General features: G+C 49.0%; 1 protein-coding gene across 2 annotated transcripts in view; it reads left to right on the top strand.

Annotated features, from left to right (window-relative positions):
- The first annotated feature begins 251 nt into the window (after positions 1–251).
- Positions 252–24,113, top strand: part of PI4KB (phosphatidylinositol 4-kinase beta) — a 28,112-nt gene continuing 4,250 nt past the window's right edge. The window contains exons 1-9 of one of the 2 annotated variants that reach the window (XM_044239217.1): positions 252–668; positions 8,697–9,633; positions 14,311–14,355; positions 16,743–16,970; positions 18,856–19,083; positions 20,832–20,941; positions 21,462–21,566; positions 21,769–21,892; positions 22,645–22,910. In XM_044239217.1, coding sequence (XP_044095152.1) covers positions 8,725–9,633; positions 14,311–14,355; positions 16,743–16,970; positions 18,856–19,083; positions 20,832–20,941; positions 21,462–21,566; positions 21,769–21,892; positions 22,645–22,910 — 2,015 coding nt within the window. In that variant the 5' untranslated portion in view covers positions 252–668; positions 8,697–8,724. The remainder of the gene's footprint in view (positions 669–8,696; positions 9,634–14,310; positions 14,356–16,742; positions 16,971–18,855; positions 19,084–20,831; positions 20,942–21,461; positions 21,567–21,768; positions 21,893–22,644; positions 22,911–24,113) is intronic. The other variant, XM_044239218.1, reaches the window with a different exon arrangement.

Below are 24,113 nucleotides of genomic sequence, written 5' to 3'. Positions count from 1 at the left end.
CGGACGTGTCTGTACTTCCTTTCTAACAGGGCACCCGCACCCGCCTACGGACCTGCCGGTCTCCGCTCTAGGACAGCAGCCCCTTTCCCTTATCCAGTAAATTTTACTACCTTCTCGGTTCCCTAGCCTCGCAAACGCTACCTCTAAACCTCACGAACATTGGCCCCTCCTCCCATCCGTAGGATCCTCCCTTCGTCCTCTCCTCCCTCCCCAGCTTCCAAACGCGTCTTCCCCGCCCCCTTTTCTATTTCTGAACAGGCATGTTCGAGGCAGCTTACCCGACTCCTTAGATTGCTATGGGATTGGTAGGGTCCTGAGCGTCTGAGAAACAGGAAGGCATATCCCAAGAAGGGTTGCTGGGACTCACAAGAAGAATTGAGCCCTTCTGGGATTTTTTTTTTTTTTTTTGGTAGTGGTGTCTCGCTTTTGCGGAGGGAAGACGAGGAGGCTGGGCGGCCGGGTCCAACTTGAGGCAGTGCGAAGGCCCCTTCAGGCAGCGCAGAGGGCAGCCCCTAAGCTGGGGCTTGGCTCAGCCTCCGCGGCCGCTGTCAGGGAAGCGCAGGCGGCCAATGGAACCCGGGAGCGGCCGCTGCTGCTGAGGCGGCGGTGTCGGCAGCCCGACCCCGACCGCCCGCACCCCCTCCGTGGGGGGGGGAGGTCCCCAGGAGGTAAGCGACCCCTACCCCGTTAGTCCTCCTGGCCCTGTGAGTTGTGGGGGGGAGTCCCTCTCCCACCCTGTCCCGCGCAGCCTGCCCCCGCCCCCACACTTGGGTTTAACTACAAAACTGCCCCCTGGGTGGCAGCTGCACCCCGGTGCCTTCTCCACCCTTTCTCCTCAAGTCTAGGGTCTCCTCTGCTTTTTTGGCTTCCTCTTCTGTTTAGCTCCTCCCTCCGCCCCGGGATCTCCCCCTCCCCCTTATCCCTGTTGCCTCCGTCCCGAATTATTTCTCCTAAGTCACTAGCCCTTTTCACATCAGGGTACCTCTTGTAATGTCCATCCTTGTTTGCCCTTCCTAGTTATATGTGTTCCTGCCCCCAAACCTTTGCCACAGCCTTCGCCTTCATCCCTTTTCCTATTTTTGCCCCTCTCCTCTTGTCTCCGTGCAGCGCCAGCACTGGATCCCATTTCCCTGAGCTCTCTCTTCCCTGTGGCCCTCTATTCCTCTGTTTCTGATTCCATTACCTCACCCAGCTTCTAACTTCCAAGAATTGCCTGTTCCTCTCCCCTTAAGGAATCTCAGGCCCTCATTGTCATTCCCAAAGTAATATTGACACTGTACTTTGACCTTAATCCTTATCCTTCTCTAGAGTCCTTTATGATCCCTGTAACTTTCTGTTGCTTCCCTTTCCCCCATCCTCAGTACCCCAACCTCTGGAGGTTTGTTCCCATAGAAAAGATCTGACAGTGCCTCTTCCTATTCAGGATTTCCATCTCTGGCACCTTGTCTCTTGAGTTCAAGGATTTTGCTAATCCTGTGATCCTTGGTTCTGCTTTCCCTGTGGTCTTTATGTGTTTTCTGTCACATTCATTATCTCTACATACCACTTATTTCAGGATCAGCTAAACCTTGAACTAAGAAGAAAATATGTTGAGAGGACGGACAGGGGGAGGGGAAAGCCTCAGCTGTTTCACTCAGGCTTTTCTGGACAGAAGTGTGTTTCTGAAGGATGGAGTAAGTTTTGAAGTTCATATCAGATTACACTTTGTTGACTACCCAGGATCAGCCACTAGGAGGGATGAACAGGCCTACATGGAAACTGTGTGATTTTGTGAGAAATTTTGTTTTGGATTATTTGATTTTAGGCTTGTCCTTAAGAGATCACTGAGTAGAGTGTCTTCCAGATCTACAAGGAGTCAATTTACTGTCTGTGGCTTACTGGAATAGTTTTGGTTGATTCCATAAGGGCTTGGGCCTAGGGTGGGGTTGGGGGTAACTGGAAAAAGAATATGAGACATTAGAAAGAGCTTGGACATTCAAAATCAGGACTCCTGGGTTCAGCATGTGACTTCCTCACTTGATCTCTAGAGTGACCTTTTTGGGAGAAGGACCCACTCTGTAGGCATCAGTGCAGTAATAGGCTACTTGTAGGATGTGGGTTGGGGGAAAATTAGACTTGGTTTATTTGTTTATAAAACATTCTGAGTTTCACAGATGAAGGGCTTTTTTTTTTTTTTTTAAAGATTGTATTTATTTATTTGACAGGCAGAGAGAGATCTCAAATAGGCAGAGAGGCAGGCAGAGAGAGGGGGTAGCAGGCTCCCCACTGAGCAGAGAACCAGATGCGGGACTCCATCCCAGGACCCCGAGATCATGACCTGAGGCTAAGGCAGAGGCTTTAACCCACTGAGCCACCCAGGCACCTGCAAAAGGCATTTCTTAGTAGTGGTTTAGCTGACCTGAGAGGTTTTCCTTCATTGTGATCTCTCTATTGGGTCTTTCTAGTCAACAGCTGTGGTAGTAAGGCTATTTGAAAGACAAGCTCCAGGCCTGCTTCCTTTGTCTGCCTTACCTTTTTTCTCCACTACATGAAGTTGATGACCACCTGTGCTCTTCCTCTTGGACTTGATCCATAACTCCAGATTCTATAGGTGGAAAGCGTGTTTGTGGGAAAGCCTTTTGAGGAAAACGGCTAGAAAAGAGAACTTGAAGCGGGGCTCAGGAAACTAGTTGCTCTCTGGTATGCCATGTCTCTCTTGGCCTGTGATAGTGAAGAGGGCATGTGAAGTTGCATTTATCTTCCAACTCTAGGTCTTTTTGGATGTAATCATACTTCCTCTTCCCACTTGTCCCTTGTCTCTCTCTTAACTGTTACCCAGGGTGCAGTCTCCTCATTCTCCTCCTTTTTAGGAGCAGTTTCACTCCTTGGAAACATCCCCAAAGAGAAATTGTATTTCCCCTAGTTTCCCTGCTTCATTCTCAGAGCTGGGTCCACACTGCATGAGAACATGTTTGCTGAATGCCATCCAAAGCAGCAAATTGAGATTCTTTGATTTGGGGAAGAAGTTTGGGAGGAACCTTTCAGTAATTGGCATGAGACAAGAGAGGGCCTAATCCAAGCACATTTGGGGCTTGCTGCAGGGAGGAACAGTTCAGAGCGAGGTGAATGCACAGGTTACTTTCTTTGCCATCTCTCTGTTTCAGCAGGGGCTCCCAGAGCTGGCTTGGGCTGTCTGACTGGATCTGCTTATATCAGCTCCCATGGCCCTTCACAGAGACTTCTCAGCTTGATTCAATATTGACTTAACTACCCTGAGACCACTGCCTTCCCTGCCTTTCTGCTGCTAGCTGGAGAATGCCCTCTTCCCTGATGCTAGTCCCCCACTGGGGCCTCGGGGAAGCATTCACGTGATTCCTGCTAGGACCTGAGCCTACTTCCTATTTGGCCCCAAGTTTTATGAGGAAAAAGTAGTACTTGATCTTCACTTTGTCCATTGAGGTCAAGGGGGAAAAATGAGCTGAGACCCTTTTAGCAAAAGGTTTGAGTTAGACTTTGAGATATGAGGAGGAACTTCTCAACAGCTGAACAAGCAGCCTAAGGTGATGCTCTTTGGAAGAGCAGCTTCTTTTTATTTTTATTTTATTTTATTTTATTTTTTTTAAAGGTTTTATTTATTTATTTGACAGAGAGAGATCATAAGTAGGCAGAGAAGCAGGCAGAGACAGAGGAAGGGAAGCAGGCTCCCTGCTGAGCAGACAGCCCAATGCGGGACTTGATCCCAGGACCCTGAGATCATGACCTGAGCCGAAGGCAGCGGCTTAACCCACTGAGCCACCCAGGCGCCCGGGCAGCTTCTTTTTAAAAATTATCATCAAAGGTGGAGTGCCTGGCTGGCTCAGTTGGTGGAGCACAGAACTCTTGATCTCTGATTTGTAAGTTCAAGCCCCATGATGAGTGTAGATATTACTTAAAAAAATAAAATCTTTAAAAGAAAATTGTTATCAAAGGCAAACATGCACTTGGTAATAAATCCAATGGTACCTAAGAGTTTATGGTGAAATCAGCAGTCCCTTTCCATTCTGCCCAGTCCTCCTTTATCTCCATGTTTATTTCTGAAGTTTATCACCATAGCATTGGATAAAATGCTTGTGCCTCTATTTCTTGATTTTTTTATTTATTAATTGTTACAAAAGAAGATTGAACATTAGAGGATTTATACTTCTTATTTATATAATTGTCATTATTATTTATTAGAAGCCCGTGTAATTTTAGATAACATATGTGAACTTCTCTTTCTTTTCCATGAACTTGTAACAGTCTCTTTTAACTATCCACCTTGTAGGATGAAGATAGTGGCTTCACTATCCTTTTTTCCAACTCACACGATCCATCTCAAAGGGAGGAAAATTGAGCTTGCCTATCTGCTTGGAAATCAGATGATCTCTTAAGACAATTCCATGAAAGTACAGGAACCTTTAAAAACATGAGGATTTGTCTGAACCAATTCATATTTTTCTAGTCCCCCAAGAAGGGAATGGTCATTAGCCTGGTGGGGGGATTGATTTGGGGCTCTCTGCTATCTTGTCTCAGCAGAGATCAATCGAGGAAACCCTTTAATGGAGATCAGTGGGGGGGTTGGAGGGCTCTTTGCCTGGAATCTTTTGAGGTGATGAGAAACAGAAAGCCAGGTTAAACGTCCCCCTCCCTAGAGTTTTTGCAGACATTTACTTAAATGCTAAGTCATACAGAACACAAGCATGTACACCCTCTCTGTCCTCTGTAGCCACTGCTGTGCTCAGCCCTAAACAGCCCCCTGATGCATGGATGAGGATTCCCTACATTACCCAGACAATTAGCTGTGGAGCCCAACCAGTTGTTAACACTCCTCCACTCCCACCCCAGTGCCTGGAAGCCAGCTGCTAGGCTGGGGTGGGGAAGGACTCTAAGGGTTCCTTCATCATCCAATTGGAAGACCAGTTTAGGCTCCCAATGTGAAATGTGGAGCCTCAGTTGTTTGAATGTTCTTGAGAGCATAAGAGCCATCTGATATTAAAGGTTTGTATTGTCATCTTTTTTCCTGTTCTTGCAAGGGGAAGGATGATGAATATAGGACCTCTTCCTTTTTTCTTTTGCTTTCTAGTCCTTTCGCTTTCTTTAGAATGGTTCCTTACCAAAGCTATATTGTCTTTGCTTTTGAAAATGAATGAATTGATGTTGAAGATTGTATTAGGACTTAGGTGTTGGAGAATCCCTTTCCTATTTCTTACTGTCTAAATTGGCAAGTCAACATCTCCTCTCCCCATGACTTGTTTCAGATATAGCCAATCCTTGAGGCTCAGGGAGGCAAGGGAGGTCCAGCTCCAATTTGGTAGTTTCTAGTGGCAGAGCCACTAGAGAGGAGTCCAGCTTCCCTGCATCTTTTTTTTTTTTTTAATTTATTTATATTTTTTTATTTTTTAAAGATTTTATTTATTTATTTGACAGAGAGAGATCACAAGCAGGCAGAGAGGCAGGCAGAGAGAGAGAGAGAGGAGGAAGCAGGCTCCCTGCCGAGCAGAGAGCCCGATGCGGGACTCGATCCCAGGACCCTGAGATCATGACCTGAGCCAAAGGCAGCGGCTTAACCCACTGAGCCACCCAGGCGCCCTTCCCTGCATCTTTTGACACCATCTGGTTCCCTGGGGAATAAGGACTGTGAGGTGGGGGTCTGTTCAGTGGAAAATTCCCCTGAGTGCTGTGATGTGGGATTCCTGGCTAAGCTCTGGGATAAGAAATAATAATAATAATAATAATGGCATCCTTCCCTCCCCTCCTGGTGCCAGTAATAATCCCAGTAGTGATCAGTTGAGGTAGGCATCTGCTGAGGATCCTGGGAGGTTTGAGGTGCTCTATATGGGAGGCTATCTGAACTTCATGTCCCTTGGAAGTTTTGAAAAGTGGATTTCAGGAGCTTTTGATAACTTGGAAGTCTCTGGAGTAGAGGGAAGGGGAAAGATTTGCCAAGCATAGAGACACTGAGGGAAAGATAAAAGCTGGTTGTGTAAAATGACTGAGCCTATCATGTGAGTTTTTCAGCAAACCTAAAAAGTGGTGGTCTCAGTTGAATTAGAATGACCCAGTGGTGCAGAGTGCTTTGCAGAGTTGTGGCAAGGAGTGATTAAAGCTTTCTTATTATTTCTGTGTAACCTAAAGTTGGCGAGTAGAGACAGCTTCACATAGGCAGCCATGCTGGTTCTACTACTCAGAGGGCTCTGCCTAATTTTAGGAGAGAGCATGATGAACGAGTTGCCAAATTTTTACTGATACCAAGCTTAAGCTGCATCAGAGAAATTAAATTCAGGGATGCGAACTTCTTGTTTGACAGAGTGGGGAGAAAGATAAACTGAAGTAGCCTTATTTGGTGATCTCTGAGAACAGAAGAATCCCCCATCTGTCTTCCTGCAAGACTTTAGTAGTGACTGCTGGGAGGCAGGGAGCTAGACTATAGTATGGGCAGAGCAGAGTAACTAACTTTTTTTTTTTTTTTAAGATTTTATTTATTCATTAGAGAGAGAGCGCGCGCAAGTAGTCAGAGCAGCAGACAGAGGGAAAGAGAGAAGCAAACTCTCTGCTGAGCAGAGAGCCTGATGCGGGGCTCAAACCCAGGACCCTGGGATCGTGACCTGAGCCCAGGGCAGCCCCTTAACCAACTGAGCCACCCCGGTGCCCCTGAGATTAACTGACTCTTAACATTTCAGAGATGCAAGAAGAGGCACTGGAAGGGTGGTGGTGGGAAATGGGGCTTCCTGCAGTGATTAGAGAATTTGTATCTCAAGCCTCCTTTCACCAACCCAAAGTTACATGCACCCAGCCTTGCATCAAAGGCAGCGTCACTGATAGTTGGAAACTATCTGCATTTGAGCTCCACAATAGATTCTGCCTTCCTTTTGCTCACGCTCTTGAGTTAATCTTAGATTCACTCTCATTTGTGTTTTCGTGAAAAAGCCTCTGAGCCTGTTGTTGACTATAGTCAGGCTCTGGAGCTGGGTTGATCTGACATCAACAATGTGCCTCTCCCAGTCTTTGCTTTGAAATTTCCTTCTGTTCTACTATTCTAATCCAAATTTGATGGGGCTCAGGAGAATCGTTCTAGGAGGGCAGTGGCTTTTGTCAGCAATGTTGTCTCACCCCAGAGAGGGATTCTTGGTGATGTGATTCCTGTTTCTCCCTGTTCTTTGGATGTTATAGACCCATGAGCTCTAGCTGAATTCTTTTTGCCTTCTCCCAGCCTTTCTAGTTCTTAGGCTGTGTGTATGGTAATGGAGAAAGTAGTGTTGGGGGTAGGAGAGGGGTGTCATGGGAGATTCTTAGACAACAAGTGTAACTCTGATTGACTTATTTCCTTATAAACAGTGTATGTGTGTGCACACACACACTCGTACACATACACACTGTTTCTTGATTTGTTAGGTGATTAGGATTCACCTAATATTTATTGAGTACTACTGCGTGCCAAGGACAGCGCTAGATCCTACACTCATGAAGTTTTCCCGCACAGCAGTAATAAGAAGTAGATGTGTTTTTCCCATTTTGCAGTTGAGGAAACAAACTCAGAAGATAAATGGTTTGCGTAAGTTTACACATCTGATAATGGCAGAGCTAGGATCTTGAATCCCAGCGCATTTGACTCCAAGTTCAGGAGTCTATCCACTATAACTAACTGCTACAGCACAAGAGAAAGGGGGAATGACATCATGAAGCCAGACAAGCAAGAAATGGCACACTTCAGCAGGGGTGTTGATGGTTGTTTTAGAACTGTTTTCTTCTCAGTGAAGCCTGGATGTTATTTGCTGGCCCTTATTCCTTGGGAACTTTGAGTATGAAGGGAAGGTAAGAAAGTATCTGTGTCTAGAAAAACACATCAGGACTTGGATACGGGGGGGGCATCTGGCTGGCTCAGTCGGAAGAGCATGGGATTCTTTTTTTTTTTTTTTTTTAAGATTTTATTTGTCCATTTGACAGAGATCACAAGCAGGCAGAGAGACAGGCAAAGAGAGAGAGGAGGAAGCAGGCTCCCCGCTGAGCAGAGAGCCTGACTCGGGGCTCGATCCCAGGACCCTGGGATCATGACCTGAGCCAAAGGCAAGGCCCTAACCCACTGAGCCACCCAGGCGCCCCAGCATGGGACTCTTGATCTCAGGATCTTGAGTTCGATCAAGCCTCACATTGGGTGTAGAGATTACTTAAATAAAAATAAACCTTTAAAAAAAAAAAAAGACTTCGATACCAAATGGAGGTGAGAGATGCTTAGGACCTGTGTCTGGAGTGTTAGAGGAGTAAGGAAATACGATTTAAAGAGGAAAACAGACAGGTATTGGCAGGCATGTCAAGAGAAACACAAGACCACAAAGATAGAAAAGCATTTGAAGAATGAGAGACAAGGGAATAAGACCAGAATTGCTTCCCAGTGTACCTGAAGAATTTGTAAACCTATGTAAACATAACATATAAAGCAGCATTTTGCAAATGCAAGTTAGGAACAGAGGCTAAGCGGATAGCTAAGTGCAGAAGGAGGGGAGAGTACTGTGGTGATCAGCAGTGGAGGTAGTCAGGGAAGGCTTCCTGGGAGATGACTTCTCATCTGATTTTGAAGGAGTCTAAGAGAGGAGGGGCCTGGGAAGGTTTCATGGTGGGTGAAATGAAGACCGGAGGATGCACTACTAACCATTATGTATGTGTCTCCCTTTCTGTCCCTTTCTCCCTCCTTCCTCCTATAGCTTGGAAGCTTGAAGTCTGGCTGTGGCCATGGGAGACATGGTGGTGGAACCTGCCCCCCTGAAGCCAACTTCTAAGCCCACTCCTAGCCCGCCAGAAAATAATGGGGGTTCCTTGCTAGGCGTCATCACAGAGGGGGTCGGGGAACTATCAGTGATTGACCCTGAGGTGGCCCAGAAGGCCTGCCAGGAGGTGCTGGAGCAAGTCAAGCTTTTGCATGGAGGCGTGGCCATATCTAACACAGATACCCCACTGGAGTTGGTCAATGGGGATGTTTTGGACAATGCGATCCGTTGCCTGGACGATCCACCTGCCCAGATAAGGGAGGAGGAAGATGAAATGGGGGCCACTGTGGCCTCGAGCACAGCCAAAGGAGCAAGGAGGCGGCGGCAGAACAACTCTGCCAAACAATCCTGGCTGCTGAGGCTATTTGAGTCAAAACTATTTGACATCTCCATGGCCATTTCATACCTGTACAACTCCAAGGAGCCTGGAGTACAAGCCTACATTGGCAACCGGCTTTTCTGCTTTCGCAATGAGGATGTGGATTTCTATCTGCCCCAGTTGCTTAACATGTACATCCACATGGATGAGGACGTGGGTGACGCCATCAAGCCCTACATAGTCCATCGCTGCCGCCAGAGCATTAACTTTTCCCTCCAGTGCGCCCTATTGCTTGGGGCCTACTCTTCAGACATGCACATTTCCACTCAGCGACACTCCCGTGGGACCAAGCTCCGGAAGCTGATCCTCTCAGATGAGCTGAAGCCAGCTCACCGGAAGAGGGAGCTGCCCTCCTTGAGCCCAGCCCCTGACATGGGGCTGTCTCCCTCTAAGAGGACTCACCAGCGCTCTAAGTCCGATGCCACCGCCAACATAAGTCTCAGCAGCAACCTGAAACGAACAGCCAGCAACCCTAAAGTGGAAAATGAGGATGAGGTAAAATGCCTGGGAGGGGCAGCGGGGCAAGATGGCATGGAGACAGGATGTCTGACATAGAGTTCCTCTGTCCTTTTCTCTCCTTCCCTCTGTTTCATTTCACTGATAAAAGCATGGGATGTCAGAGTGGAAAAAGACCTTAGAAATCATGTATCCTAACTGTCTCATTTTACAGAGGGAGAACTCAGAGACCTAGAGAGATAGAAGTGACTTGCCTTAGATCATGTAGCTAACAGCAAGGCTGATAATCCTGACTCTGTCTAGTTGTTTTTACTCAACTTCACTGCCGTTCCATTAACCACCTGCTTACTGAGAACGGTGGCAGAGACCCTCTCCACCCTGACTTGAGACCTGGGATATCTACCAGAACCTCTCAGAATAGCAGCCATCAGGGAGGAAAAGGGATGGTGTGTGTGCTGGGGGAAAGGGTATAAATAGAGCCTTAACTTCATTCTCCTGGTCACTCCTCCTCATAATTCTCTGCCCCACTTTCCAAAGATCCTGCTTTTTGTTGACTTAAGAATAAGGTTCCTTCCCTGTCACTGAGGTGTCTGCAGAATGCCCTCATCCCTGCTTTTCCTCGGGGAAGGGATGTCTTAGCATTTGGGAGAAGCACGAAGGGAAGAGGGAACCGGTCTTGGTGTAGAGGAAATCTTGGGCATGTCCAGAGACTAGTCAGAGACCTGAAAGCTGGAAAGAAGAGGAGGCCACAGGAGCATTTGGGGGTGTCCAGAGCAGGGAGGAGATAAGCACATCAGAAGGTTATGCCCACCTTCCATTCCATATCTGGACTGATAGCTTGGAAGTTGCCACTGGACAATTGTCAGTGACCTGGTGTCCCAGCCAGACAATGATGCCCCAGTCCCCCCTCTGACTCACCACTGGCCCAGCTCTCATCCTGGCTGCCAGCCCAGCCTGGGAAAGAAGGGAGAAAAGAACAAGGAATTTGCACTTGTTGGAAAATGCATATTGCTGTGGTGGTGGCATCTACCCCATGGGGCACATAACCCACCTACGGTTTTGATACAATTGGACTTCTTTTCAGCTTCTTTGAATCTGAGTGACCAGGGAAGGGAAAAAGCAGGACAGAGGGAGACTACAGAGCTTGCTTTCTGGGAAATTTCGGGTTTTGTTAGGATAATAATAGTGAAGCTAAAAGAGCTGACATGTTTTGGGCCCCTCTTAAGTTCGAAGCGTCGTGCCAAGTACTTAACGTTTCACCCTCAACAGTCTTAAGAGACAGGGATTATTTTACCAATGAAGAGACCAGCTTAGAGAGGTGAGGTGATTTGCCCAGCGTCCCTCAGCTGGGCCTCACATCAGGTGTTGCTCTTAATCATTCAGCTGAGCCATCTTGCTTATTTCTCAGCATCTGCATTCCCAGGTCCTCAGATGTCCACTTGGGGAAGAATGGCCGAAGCCCATCTAGGTTTCCACAATTCCCTGCACAGGCAGAAGAGCGCAGACGTTCTCAGAACGAAAATGGACCATTTTCTTTTCTGGTTGAACTTGGCAGGGAAGTTCAGAGTCATGAGGGAGGTTGTTGCAGAACAAGAAGAATCATTGACATCTGGTGGGACTAAGATCCTGAAGGGTTGGGGGCCCCTTCTCTTGGGGTCAAGCCTGTAGCAGTATATGTATGAGCAGCTGCAAGTGAGCCCCTTGGTGCCTCCTGTCAGGCATGGCTTTTCTCTATACTCACTTGGTAGTCGCCATCTTAGGACCAGAAAAGCTGAAGCCTCGGGCCTACTCAGTGCTGGTCCTTGGTCCCTCTTCCTTGGATCTAACTCCTTCCGAGGATGGGATTATAGGTGACTATGAGACACAGGTATTATGTGAGGTATTGTGTGTATTCTTTGCTAAATCCTCTGGGGTGGCTTCTCTGGCTGCCATTCTTCCCTTATCATGGGTTATTAGATCCAGGAAAGGAAGGAGATACCAGATCCCTAGGCATTCCTGGCTTATCTGATGCCAGCAGAATGAGATACCCCAATCCACTGTGTGTTCTTAGGAAACGTGAGAGCAGGAGTGAGGGAATAAATATGAATATCTCTGGGGTCTGAGCATTGGAGTCTTCAGCACAGAGGTCTGTCCAAACCCCCTTTGGCAGTTTGAGGATATGTCTGTCAAGGCTTTTGTTCCCCACATACCAAGGGAATTGGTTTTCCTCCTCCTGCTCCTCCTTCTCCCCTGTTATGCAACATTCATTCACTCAACTAATGAGCTTGTACCGTGTGGACAGCGCATGCCGGAGGCAGTGAGGGATGAAGGATGAAGTGCAGCTCTTCCCTCCGAGAATTTGTAATGTGGAGACCCCATTTTATCTACAAGTCCATGTAGTGTGTGACTCTCAATTTTGTATACTGAAACTTTACAGAATTTATCTGGTGGAGTTTTTGACTCTCTTGAAAGCTGTTTCCTGCATATAAGGAGGAAGTCTACAGTTTACTAAACAAAGCACATCATTATCTAAGGAGAAGTTCTGGAGGATCAAGTGAGGCCACTGAGCAGAGGCCCCTGCTCACGTAGCTCTCTTCCCGCCCGGAGTCTTCCTGCATGGTCCTTTTCTGCCCAGATCTCACACGGGAGTTCTGTTTTCTTTTAATTACGGATCTTTCACACTCTCCACAACAAGCCAAGGACTCTAGCACAGATTTCTCCCAGCCCCCACTGTTTCAGCCCCCAAAGCCTGCTGCTTCAAAGCATATTTTGTCAGCCTAATTGGAGGAGTCTGCTCAGGTAGTCTTTCTTCCCATTAGTAGCCAAATGGTAAACATTTTGGCCTAGAATGGGGGTCCAGGGAGCAGAGATGATTTAGCTACCGCCCCACCCCCTGCCCCACATCACGACACTCGAGTAGATCAGCTCTGGCTTTTCAGGACTATAACCTTTGTACAGAGAAATCTGTTGAGTGTCACACTTGAAGCCCCAGTGGGCCTTCCAGCCTGATGTGGTGTGATGTCAGCTTCTTGGCCTCAGCTTTTCTCCTGGAGCTGACTCAGTATGAGTGACTCAAGCCTACAGCGTAGGAGAGAGGAAAAGATCATAATATACCTCCCTTCCCCCAAGGCTACTAATGAGTCAGCCAGGCCCTGTCTGTGGAAGAATCAGCTGGAGTATAGCTCATGGAGCTGGTATCCTGCCCGCTGTTCCTTCCCCAACTGCCTCATGGATAGAAATTGAACCACTAAGTCCGAATAGGCCCTGACATCCTTACTGCCTGAGTTCTTCCTCCCATCTCTCGCCAAAGCAGAGGAGTTTTTGCCTTGAGATAGTATTTGGCCTGCCTTCTCCAAGTGCCCCTCTTCTCAGATTCTTCGAGGAATATCCTGACTATAGGACCTCCAGCTAGAAGAGAATGTAAACTGTGGAATAGAATTAAGTAGATGCTTGAAATGCTGATTGGAGAGTAGAAGCTCAGTGACAACTGCCCTCCTGCCCTGGGAGCTCCCAGGACTCTGTCTCTAAGTCCAGGCCCCTATCCTCTTGCCATCTGTGCATGCATATTGCTGCCTTCTCCGTGCCCTGGGAGACCTTGGCAGACAGAACTCAGACTGGGCCCATGCACAAGCTGCAGTAGAGCCGCTGATGGCAAGTGTGACCACCAGCCCTTTTCCAGTAAGACACGGCTGGGTGAGACTCAGATAAATCTCCTAGGCTGGAACCTGGACACTTGTTGCCCTGCTGCTCAGCTTTCTCAGGTAGATGGAGCTAGGACCAGCTCCCCAGCTGAGGTCCAAAAATTGTAATGTACTGAGTGTGGCATGAAACAGATAGGAAGCCTGGGGAGGTTAAGTAGATAGGAGAGTTAGCCATCTTTTACACCTAGCAACACCTAGCCCAGAAGTGTCATGCTCATGGATCTGGGGTGTCCCTTCTCACATGGCTCAAGGTTGGGACTGGTCTTCCCAGGATGATAAGGAGGCTGGTTGGAAAGGAGACACCCCTGGTACTGAAGTTTAGTTCTTTGACTTCCACCCCAACATTTGCAAGAAGCTGGAGGAATGCAGGCATTCCAGTATGGGGGCCATGCAGCTTGTTAAATTCAATTTCTTTGTGGCGGCTTCACAGAGAAGGGTTTGGTTGGGAGCATGTGAGTGGCTGAAGAGAAAGGAGGCAGGTAGTCGGTGGACTTACTGCCCTGAGGCACCCAGCTGTAGGGTATGTCCTCTAGGGAGAGCTTGGTGCAGGCCAGGAGAGAAGGGGAGAAAGTGAAAAGCCCAGGCCCTCTGTCTCTTCAGCCCTTCTTTTTTTTTTTTTTTAAGATTTTATTTATTTATTTGACAGACAGAGATGACAAGTAGGCAGAGGCAGGCAGAGAGAGAGGAGGAAGCAGGTTCCCTGCTGAGCAGAAGAGCCCGACGAGGGGCTCGATCCCAAGACCCTGAGATCATGACCTGAGCTGAAGGCAGAGGCTTTAACCCACTGAGCCACCCAGGTGCCCCCTCTTCAGCCCTTCTGACCCTATTTTCTGAGCCAGCCCTCCAGCATCTCCCACAAGTTTCAAGAATTTGGGCAAGTGGTGTTTCTGGGTTGACTTTCTCTTATTAAAGCAGCCAGATAGAGATACACGAGAGAAGCAGTTACGATCCAAGTTGGAGCTAAATTCTTTGCCTTTGTCTCTCTCCCCTCCCTCCCTGCCTTTCCTCCTCCCCTTGTCCTCTGGCCCTTTCCCAGGAGCTCTCCTCCAGCACCGAGAGTATTGATAATTCATTCAGTTCCGTAAGTGGGGCCAGGCTGGGACTGGGTGGCAGGCTCACCTCTGTGGCCGCATTTCCTCTCCGTCCCCAGGTCTTCTGAGTCCCCAGGCCAAGGCTGGAGTTAAAAGGTGCCTTTTCTTCCTGGGAGATCAGACCTTCCCTCCCAGGACTCCCCAGCCTGGAGGAGTCCCCTGCCCTTTGTCACCAGTGCCTTGAGCCTAGGCTTAGTCCGGCTCAATCCTTCTGCCAGACGGAGCTGGGATGCAGTGCGACTCAGCCCTCAGTTCTGGGTCTCTAGAGCAATCAGCTGGGAGAGAGGTAGAATTTACCCCTGGATTGGAATCAAGAACTGCTTGGCAGAAACCCCCGGGATCCTGTTTCTCCCACCCAGAACCCTTTCCCCATGGTTTCTGCCATCAGACCATCAAATATTTTTTTGGTTCTTCTAAATGCTAGGTGCCGTGCTGGGGAGCAGACCCCAAAAGCAAACAGGATTTGGCCTGAAGGAAAGTTTTACCTCCCTACAGCCAGTTTTCTTTTTTAGTTTCAACCATCTTTCTTCCAGGTCTGAGTTCTTCCCTTTCCCAGCTCACTGCCCAGGAGGTTCCTTAATCTGCATTCTCCTTTCTTGTTCCCTCTGGACTAACCCCTGACCCTCTGGTCCCACAGGGTCTCAGACCTTGTTGCTGGGCAGAGACGTGAGAGGAAATGCTGGACCCTCTGGGAGTTTGGATGATTTTTTTACATTTTCTTTTTTATTTATCTACCCAATCAGTTTTCTCCCTTCTATGCTGATCCCCTTTCAGTCATGATTCCTATCTCCTCCCATGTGGCAGAGCCTCTCTCAAGGCCTGGGGTCACATCTCCAACATGCTGAAGGAACATAGCTCCCCCCCCCCTTACCCAAATGCTCCTTTGAGGATGGGAAGGAATTCTGCCTTTTCTTATCTGAGTTGAATATGAATTGGTTAGGGTGGAGGGTCCTTGGAACAGTGACCATTTGCCACCTGAGTGGATAGATTAGGGATCAGGATAAATGAAGGAGTGAGTTTCCAAATTTCCTCTTCCTTTCTCCATGAGGCCCCTGGGATATTTCCAGGGACCACAGAAGTCCAGTTCTTCTGTCTTTTCTTGATCTCTTTTCAACCCTGTCTCCCAGGGCAGCCCCATTTGATTCCCCATACCCTGTTTCATTATTAGGTGGGACCCTGAGCCAGTGCCCAGTGAGGCAGAGGCTGAGAAATGAGCTGTTCCTTTGAACCTTTGCTCTTTGCATATGCAGAGATGGACTCTGGTACTACCCATCTTTCAAAAAGAAGTTCTTTTTTGCAGTGTGAGGGTAGAAATTCTCGGTTCTTAGGAAACTAAGCAGGACCCACAGAGAGGGAGAGAAAGACCTGGTGAGTGAAATGCTGTTTTTTATAAGAAGAGGAAATATTGTTCTTACCTAGCTGAGGGGAGCTGGGATAGGGATGCTGGTGGCTACCTTGATGAAGTAACCCCAAATGGTAGAAGGACTTAGGCTCTGAAAAGGGCTCTTCTTTGTGTCCATCTTTCCCCCCACCCTCACCTCACTGCCCAGACGGACTTTTCCCTCTCTGGGAATGATGAAGTGCCCAGCCTGAGGAGCCAAGCTCACAGTAGTGAGTTAATATGGGAGCCTGTCCCTGAGAGGTAGGGAGAGAGGACCCAAGGAGGAACCACTGAAAGAGACAGACCTTCAGGGCCTTGTCAAGGGCTGACAGGAGCTATTGCTTTCTCCACCCACTCCCCACACCTACCTCCCTCTGTCTGCCTTTTCTGTCCGGGTTGATTGTTCCCTCATTAACACAGAGTCTGCTCATCCCCTTCAGATCCCCTGCATGTGCACTGACACCTTTTCAGAGATTGTGGGATGGATAGGGGGATGCTGTGAAAGGTAACAAAAGTCATTTGAATGGATTAAGTCCTTCTTTGAAAGGAGTTGTAGGGACTTAGAGTGCCCCTCCCTAGTTTGGGGCGCTGGCAGAGGCCCTCAGCAGAGACTCAGCCTGAGGACCTGGAGATAAGTGAAACGCACAAGTTATAAGCAGCTCTTCTCTCTGGATGTTGTCCCCCCACCCATTTTGAAGCCTTGGGACAGTTTGTAACAAATTCAGGTCCAAAAGAAGAGGGGTACCTCCAGTGACACAGGTTCCCACCCTCCTCACCCTCAAGAATCAGCCTGTGGAGGAGTGTGCTGGCTTTTCTACCTTTGCCCAGCTGATGTTGTCAGGGGTGGAATGGTGGCATGTCCCACCAGTGCTGAAAGATAGCTCCTTCCCTAGCGTTCTCCAGACTTTGGGATCCATGGCTAGGAGTGGCTGAGTGGGCGGGCCACTTTTTTTGTGGTCTCTTCACCATCTTTTACTTTGCCCCAACCCCCTATAGCCCGTCAGACTGGCTCCTGAGCGAGAATTCATCAAGTCCCTGATGGCGATTGGCAAGCGGCTGGCCACGCTCCCCACCAAGGAGCAGAAAACACAGCGGCTGATCTCCGAGCTCTCCCTACTCAACCATAAGCTCCCTGCCCGAGTCTGGCTGCCCACTGCCGGCTTTGACCACCACGTGGTCCGTGTGCCCCACACCCAGGCTGTTGTCCTCAACTCCAAGGACAAGGTAGGTGGGCTCTGGTCCATACCCTACCCCCTATTTGACTCTTCTCCTGTGGTTGTCAGGTTCATGCGTGCACCCAGAGATGTGTCGCCAACATCCTGGCCTCCACGGTTCATGTGCACACGTCAATCTAGACTTTACCTCAGTGCTGTTGTGATTCTGAGGGCCTTCTTGTCCTCCTTCTTTGGGCCTTGGTTTTCTGGACCAAATCTTTTTTTTTTTTTTTAAGATTTTATTTATTTTATTTGACAGACAGAGATCACAAGTAGGCAGAGAGGCAGGCAGAGAGAGAGAGAGGAGGAAGCAGGCTCCCTGCTGAGCAGAGAGCCCGATATGGGGCTCGATCCCAGGACCCTGGGATCATGACCTGAGCCAAAGGCAGAGGCTTTAACCCACTGAGCCACCCAGGCGCCCCAAAGAGGCCTAATCTTTTCAGCTTGCTGCTGCTTCCCATGTCTCAGCAGAGAGTTGCTCTCCAGTCTCCTTCCAGCCCTTTGGTAGCTCTTCCCCAGCCCTTCCATAACTCTTAGGCTTTCCGGATACAGTGACAGTGGGAGTAGAGACAGCTCTTATTTCTAAGACCTTTGCTGATCAGAGTGGGAAGGTAGAAGGAGAGAAGGATGCCGGACTCACATTTGAGAGAATTAGTTGTTTGCTGATTGGAATGAGTACTAATGGTTCAGATTCTTCTTTCAGAAAAGTTTTGAGGATTAGAACCCTGCTTGGAACAGTGCCTGGCTTTTTCCCAGTCTCTGTCTTTGGACAAGCCCCCAGATGGGTTTCTAGGCCTCTCTGAAAGTGGTAATTGATAGTTTTGCCCGAGTATATCATCTGTACATGTTGAAGCTCAGCTGGAACTTTTTTTTTTTTTTAAAGATTTTATTTATTTATTTTACAGAGAGAAATCACAAGTAGATGGAGAGGCAGGCAGAGAAAGAGAGAGAGGGAAGCAGGCTCCCTGCTGATCAGAGAGCCCGATGCGGGGCTCAATCCCAGGACCCTGAGATCATGACCTGAGCTGAAGGCAGCGGCTTAACCCACTGAGCCACCCAGGCGCCCCTGGAACTTTTTTTTTAAAGATTCTATTTATTCGGGTCACCTGGGTGGCTTAGTGTGTTAAAGCCTCTGCCTTCGGCTCAGGTCATGATCCCAGGGTTCTGGGATCGAGCCCCACATCGGGCTCTCTGCTCAGCAGGGAGCCTGCTTCCCCTCTCTCTCTGCCTGCCTCTCTGCCTACTTGTGATCTCTGTCTGTCAAATAAATAAATAAAATCTTAAAAAAAAAAAAAAGATGCTATTTATTTCTTTGACAGAGAGAGACAGCAAGAAAGGGAACACAAGCAGAGGCGGGGTGGGAGAGGAAGAAGTGGGCTTCCCACTGAGCAGGGAGCACAATGCGGGGCTCAATCCCAGGACCCTGGGATCATGACCCGAGCCAAAAGCAAATGCTCAACTGACTGAGCCACCCAGGCACCCCATCAGCTGAAACTTTTTTTTTTTTTTTTTTTTAAGATTTTCTTTATTTGAGAGAGATTGAGAAAATGAATCAGAGGAGGGGCAGAGGGAGAGCAATGTGGGACTTGATCCCAGGAACCTGGGATCTTGACCTGAACTTGAAGGCAGGCACTTAACCAGCTGAGCACCCCTGGCACCCATTGGCTGAAACATTTTAAAGACATATGCATTCTCTTGCCCAAATTCTTGAAATGTATGTTCATAGGACAAGTTCCTGCCCTGAATGTGGTGTTCATAGTATCAAGGGACTGACAGGTGAGGATTGGAGCTGGGAGTGGGCAGCTGGAAGGACTGTGTCAGCTGAGTTGAGATTTGGGGCATGGTGGTGGAGGGAAGTTGGAAATACTGTTCTCACATACACACGGCTCCTCCAGGCTCCCTACCTGATCTATGTGGAAGTCCTTGAATGTGAAAACTTTGACACCACCACAGTCCCCGCCCGGATACCTGAGAACCGAATTCGGAGCACACGGTCAGTGGAGAACCTGCCTGAATGTGGTATCACTCATGAGCAGCGGGCAGGAAGCTTCAGCACTGTGCCCAACTATGACAACGATGACGAGGCCTGGTCGGTGGATGACATCGGCGAGCTACAGGTGGAGGTGAGGGAGCTCCCGGGAGGTGGTACTGGGGCCCAGCACCCGTTCTCCAGGAACTTTCACTGTATTTGAGACAAGGCAACACACCCTGAGGCAGGCTGAGGCAAGTGCCCGTGGGGACAAGGGGGAAAGCTCTGAACACTGCTAGTCTGGAATATTCACATAGTCTGGAGCTCACTTTCCTGCAGAAGGAATTTAGGTTAAATATAAGGATGAACTTCTAAGCCCAAGGGAGTGAGGGAAACTTAAAATATTTCTTGAACATCTGCTATGTAAAGTTGTCTGAGGAAAGTAGAGAATAAGTCATACATTCATTCCTTCAAGAATTGTTTATACATGTCACCTGCCACTGACATGGCAAGCCGTCAATGGGTGAAAAAGGTGGTTTTCAGAGTCCGCATATAACAGTAAGCACTTTGGATGCCAAAGTTTCTCAGTCTGTTAATTTTTTTTTTTTAAATAAAACTTTTAATTAAGAATTGTTTATAGAGAGCCTTCTTTATGCCAGCCTAGAGTGCTATGGACTAGGGAACAAGATGGCCCCTGCCACAAGGAGTTCATGACTTAAAGAGAAAGTGAACAAAGCCAGTTAGCAGGTAGCTGTAGTATGGTGAGATCCAGGTTGTGCTGGGTCATTATGCCACCCCTGAGGGTGGGGTTAGGATGATCTCCAGACTTGGGCCTGGGCACACCTTAAGTGATTTCCTGAGGAGCAGATATGTCGGCGGGGCCCTGAAGATGGGTAGGAATTCGCTGGACAAGCATTTCCTGCAGAGGGAATAGCAGATGTACAGACTGGAGAACAAGACAGCTCAGCTCGTTTGAGGAACCAAAGGACATTACCTGTGGCTGTGATGTGCAGTGTGGGTGAGAAGTGGTGAAGAAGGAGGCTGGAAAGGTTGGCGTGAGCCAGATTGTAGGAAGGATTCTGTCAACTATGGAAGGAGATTTGGACTTGGTGCTGAGGTTGTGAAGAGCCAGAGCTGCATTTTATGTAGGACTGTGACACAAGCAGATGTCACTTTGTGAAGACAGACTCTGTTCTTGAGCTTGCAGTCCAGTTAGGCAGATTGGATGCAGACATTTAAGGCAAAAAATCTGTTCCCAGGATATACAACAAGGCAGTGTGCAGTAAGTGCCTAGTGGAGTTGAGAAGTGATCTGCTCCGGAGGAAGAAGAAGGGAAGGGCCTTGCTGTGGACCCTGGGGTCTGTTGGAATATTTTGTATTTGAGAGAGTTGGGAAGATTAGACTGAATGGCTGAGACTGAAGAAATGGTCAGAGGGTCCTAGTGGTGGACCCTGCAGGAGAAGGGAGCTGTATCCAGGGAAAACTCATAGTAGAAGGCCGAAAGTAAAGCTTTCTCTGGAGGTCGTGACAGTGGTGTGCAAACCTGAGCACACTGGGGGTCTTCTGGAGAACTTGTTACAAACCCCATTCCTGGTAATTCTGCTTCAGACGGATGGTAGGATATGGTAATCTGTCTTGTAGCAGCATCCCAGGTGATCCTGATGAGGTAGTTTACACTTAGGGAAGCATTGCTGTAAGGCCCGTGTGAGTGCCCAGGCATTTGGTATCCAAGTGGTGAGGATGGCGTGGAAGCAGGGCAGGCCTTCTGGAACAGAGTCCAGAAGTTGGGGGGCTGTCATGATGGCAGAGGCGACAGCAAGCGTGCAAAGTGACTGGAGGAGCAGGTGACGGAAGTGAGGCCTGTGTTTGGCGCTTCTGACCTGTGGTCCCCTGCTCTCCCAGCTCCCTGAAGTGCACACCAACAGCTGTGACAACATTTCCCAGTTCTCTGTGGACAGCATCACCAGCCAGGAGAGCAAGGAGCCTGTGTTCATAGCAGCAGGGGACATCCGGTATGGCCAGACTGCCCTGCCCCGCATTCCTCCTCCTTCTCAGGCACTGCCTGTCTCTGTCCTTTCCTGTCTGTCAGCCTCTCTTTCCCTCTTCTCTCTCCTTACTCCATCCTTGTCCTGAGGCCACCAAAATTGAGGCAGTGAAGGTACAGGTTGAAAAATTACTGGGCCACCACAGAAGGAAGTTACATTTAAGAGAACTCCATAGGGAGTAGCATTTCTTGGAGTGGGTCTGAGGATTACATGTATCAGAATCAAGGGAGAGGGAGGAGAGCTTGCTGGAAATGCAGATGTGGAGCCACACCTGATCTGAATCAGTCTCTGTCCAGAAATGGGGAGGGCCTAGTAACCTGCATTACAACATGAATGCAGAACACCAGATTAGCAAAACTCTCAGCCCAGGTTTCTATCTTTGTGTGCCCAGAATCAAGGAAGGAGTGCAGGAAATGCCGGCATAGACAGGGACATGAGGCTCTGGGGTTACCTCCTCCAAGCAAATGATACAGTTTCTTCCTGCTAGACGGAGGCTCTCGGAGCAGCTGGCTCACACCCCCACAGCCTTCAGACGAGACCCGGAAGACCCTTCTGCTGTTGCTCTCAAAGAGCCCTGGCAGGAGAAAGTAAGGTGAGTTGGATGGGTGTGGTTTCCAAAGCTTGGAGGTGGCCTTAGGTACTCACTGCCCCATCTGTCTTGTCCGCCAGTCTCTCCCAAACTATCAGGCTCCCAGGCGTCTGAGTCCTTGCCTTGTGGGAAGTTTGATTTGGACTTCAGGCGGAAAGCAAGGTCTGTCCTCAACCTTTGACACCTTTTGTTTCTTTCTTCACAGGCGAATCAGAGAGGGCTCCCCCTATGGCCACCTCCCCAATTGGCGGCTCCTGTCAGTCATCGTCAAGTGTGGGGATGATCTTCGACAGGAGCTCCTGGCCTTCCAGGTGTTGAAGCAACTGCAGGTAAGAGAGGCAGGGAGGAGAAAGGGGAGCTCGGCCCAGCTGAGGTGAGCATGCAGGTTGTTACACAGGTTGTTCCACAGGGAGCTCTGCTAGGGACCAGCTTCCTACCCAGGTTTAAACTGGATGCAGACCCGGCGCCATCCCCGGAGTACGTCCCCAGGAACTACAGCCACAAGAACAGCTCCACAGCGACCCCTTGTGGCCCTTTTGTGACCCGCGCCTGCTGTGATCTCTGAACTCTGGGAGGCTAGATTTGTCCTTTTAGTCTAACTGGTCTGTGGCAGCTGGTTTCCAGGGTGCAGAGATGTTGATCCCCTGAACCTTTGGATTGGTCGCCTGCAAGCAACTTTACTTGTCAATCCTATTCTTTCTATAAATACTGTCGCTTTCTTAAGAGGATTTCTTTGGACCTAAATCCTTTCCTGTTTTCTTCGTATTATTCGAATTTGGATTAATGGCTCACATTCTCTAGGCCTGTGAGGTGTCAGTGTGGTTTCCTGTCCTCCCTGCCTTTAGGGAGCTTTCTACCTATACGATGCCTTTCTTACGTACTTCCCTATATCTTGTCACGCCCTGGGCTTGTCTCAGAACTCCCTGGTCCTCAGGGGGATCGATGGGTTTTACTCACTTGATGACCTGGAATCCAAGGCCACAAGGAAAGGAACTATTCGTGGTTGCAGACAGAGGGGGATTTTTGCCTCCTCCCCTAGTTCGGAAAGATGATAGTTGCGTGCCTCTGTGTCTCCTCACAGTCCATTTGGGAACAGGAGCGAGTGCCCCTATGGATCAAGCCATACAAGATCCTTGTGATTTCTGCTGACAGTGGCATGATTGAACCTGTGGTCAACGCTGTGTCCATTCACCAGGTGAAGAAGCAGTCCCAGCTCTCCTTGCTCGATTACTTCCTGCAGGAGCACGGCAGTTACACCACTGAGGCATTCCTCAGTGCACAGCGCAATTTTGTACAAAGTTGTGCTGGCTATTGCTTGGTCTGCTACCTACTGCAAGTGAAGGACAGGTGGGTGAACTCCTTATCCTAACCTCGTCCCTTTGTGAGAGTTCTCACTTATCTCTTCACCACCTCCCATTGCCTAGATATAAAAGTGGAATGAGCAACACATTGTAAGCAGAGGCGTGTTTGTGTGCCGTTAAGCAGTGAGGCAGACCAGTTAGTGCTAGGGTACAGGGGCAGAGAGGTGAAGGAGGAGCAAGGGTTTGAGCAAGGCTGATGAGAACAGAGACACCTGTGAGGGGAGGGACGCTCCAGGTGAGAAGGCAGCTCAGGGTGCCGGAAGATCAGGCTACCCTGCCAGGCCGGTAAGCAGGCAGGGGCTCCGCTCTGTAGGAGAGCTGAGGTCAGGTGAGAAGGGCGGTGGGTATGAAGCTGAGGAGCTTTATTTTGTAGGCAGAGGAGTGATGAGAGCCAGCCTGTGTTTAGTGACTGCCCCCAGGACTCAGAGGGTGAGAGTGGGTGTACCTGGGTCTTCCACAAAGCAGGAGATTCTGAGGCCTGGCCTGATGGTAGCGGCCGCCCGCAGAGCAGAAAAGAGAAGATGGGTATGAGGAACATGCTGGAGGTACAGTTGTGCTCCCAGCCCTGAACGCCTTCTTGTTCCAACATGTGAATTTCAAAACTTTTAAGTATCTCTTGTTTTGCCCAGAGCTGTCATTTCTTCCAATATCACATTGACCTTTGTGAGCTCCAGCTTCATATATAGGTGAGCACGTCAGACAGAATGATACCACCTGGGGTCTTGCTTTCTAAGACCGTCTCCAGAGAGTGACTCAGGGTCAGTGCCTTGAGTGCTCCTGTGAGTCGTGCCTCTCACCAGGCAGAGGGCAGCCTCCTGAAAAGGCCAAGACGCGGTGGCCTGTGCTCCTTCGGTTCCTAGTGACATAGCAGCACATGCAGACCTAACTCACAGGTCTGCATATCAGAAATCTAGTATCGGTTAAGTGCCTGCCATTCTTATATGAAAACCCTGTCAGGCAGACATTTCCTTGTGAGGGAAGTAAGGGCTGGGGAGCTTTCAAGACCTGTGGTTATTCTCCACTGCCCAGCCCTGTAAATGAGCCCGGCAGCAGCTCTGCATGCACAGGCTGACAGGAAATGTAACTGTTGATAAGGAGTTTGGTTGCAAGCTTTAGATTGTCCCTGAAGAAGCAGGGTTTTGAACCCAGGGCCAAGGGAGCCTAGACCTGAGCCCCAGATTGAGTAAGT

Source organism: Neovison vison, chromosome 2, assembly GCF_020171115.1.
Source record: "Neovison vison isolate M4711 chromosome 2, ASM_NN_V1, whole genome shotgun sequence".
In the NCBI taxonomy this organism is placed as follows: domain Eukaryota; kingdom Metazoa; phylum Chordata; class Mammalia; order Carnivora; family Mustelidae; genus Neogale; species Neogale vison.
Note: the sequence above shows the minus strand (reverse complement) of the source record. Positions and strands in the feature narration are given on the sequence as shown.